The sequence below is a fragment of the Garra rufa genome, chromosome 10, assembly GCF_049309525.1.
Source record: "Garra rufa chromosome 10, GarRuf1.0, whole genome shotgun sequence".
NCBI classification, from domain to species: Eukaryota; Metazoa; Chordata; class Actinopteri; order Cypriniformes; family Cyprinidae; genus Garra; species Garra rufa.
The window spans coordinates 42,127,121-42,128,080 of record NC_133370.1 but is presented as its reverse complement, the minus strand read 5'-3'; the positions used below and the strand labels follow the sequence as shown (position 1 = coordinate 42,128,080).

General features: G+C 40.3%; 1 protein-coding gene across 1 annotated transcript in view; it reads right to left on the bottom strand.

Annotated features, from left to right (window-relative positions):
* The window catches only part of rgs1 (regulator of G protein signaling 1), a 5,090-nt gene extending 4,454 nt beyond the window's left edge, over positions 1 to 636 (bottom strand). The window contains exon 1 of the mRNA XM_073849699.1: positions 623 to 636. Coding sequence (XP_073705800.1) covers positions 623 to 636 — 14 coding nt within the window. The remainder of the gene's footprint in view (positions 1 to 622) is intronic.
* Positions 637 to 960: the final 324 nt, after the last annotated feature.

The following is a 960-nucleotide window of genomic DNA, read 5'->3' as shown; positions in this document are numbered from 1 at the left end:
CTCCCATTCTCGTCTTTGTCTGATGCCTGAAATCAGTTCCATAATTGTTTGAGTTTGTGTGTTCCTGTAAGGTTCACTATGAGCTGTGATTTTGAATACTGTGGGATTGGGGTTAAAAAGTTAAGGGTTTTTTTTATTGGAAATTTGGAGTGATGGTTTTGGGCGGCCAGTGGAAAAGTGGGATTTAAACTTCCTACCACAGAACATGGTTTGATTCATGCGTAACACGAGATGAAGGTTGGGGAGCAAATGAATCTATACTTTTTTCACTCACAACAGCAAAGGAATCACCTCTCTGACCTTTATCTGAATGTCATCGCTGAAAAAAACAACAAACAAACAAAACAAACGATTTCTGCGTGATCCCCTAAGAGCTCTCCTTTATTATTGTCTCAGTCTGTCAGCGGCCATGTAAATCTCCAGAAGCAATGGAAAATCCTCTGACAGATTTGCATGCATAATGACTTACACATGGCCAGGAGAATTTGGTTTCCAAAAAAGCTGGCAAGGGTGAGGACACACTCACCTGTGCTGACTTTTGAAATCAAAGTTATTCATCATTCACTGCGGCACACAAGAACACGTACTTTAAACTTCATTTGTCTACTTTGTGTTCATCTACACTTTCTGATTCATCAACAAAATTGCGAGAAGAGACGTGCACGGTTTCAGAAAATTGTAACAACATTAATAATTCATATTTTCATATTTCTAGACTGGGTGGAATTGTCTGTAATGCCTCATTACGTTCAACACTGGGCTGTGAAGGAAACACAGAGCTGAAAGCAGTCTTGTTGGAGACTGACTCATTTGTCTGTGTAATTTGTTTGTAGCACCTGTGCAACTCGTGTGTGTGTGCGTCTGACGTCTGTGTGTTTTTTTTGTGTTCGACAGGGTCAGCAAGATCAGGCATTCCCGAAAACGAGACACTATATTTAGAATTCTCTTTGGGAGAATCCA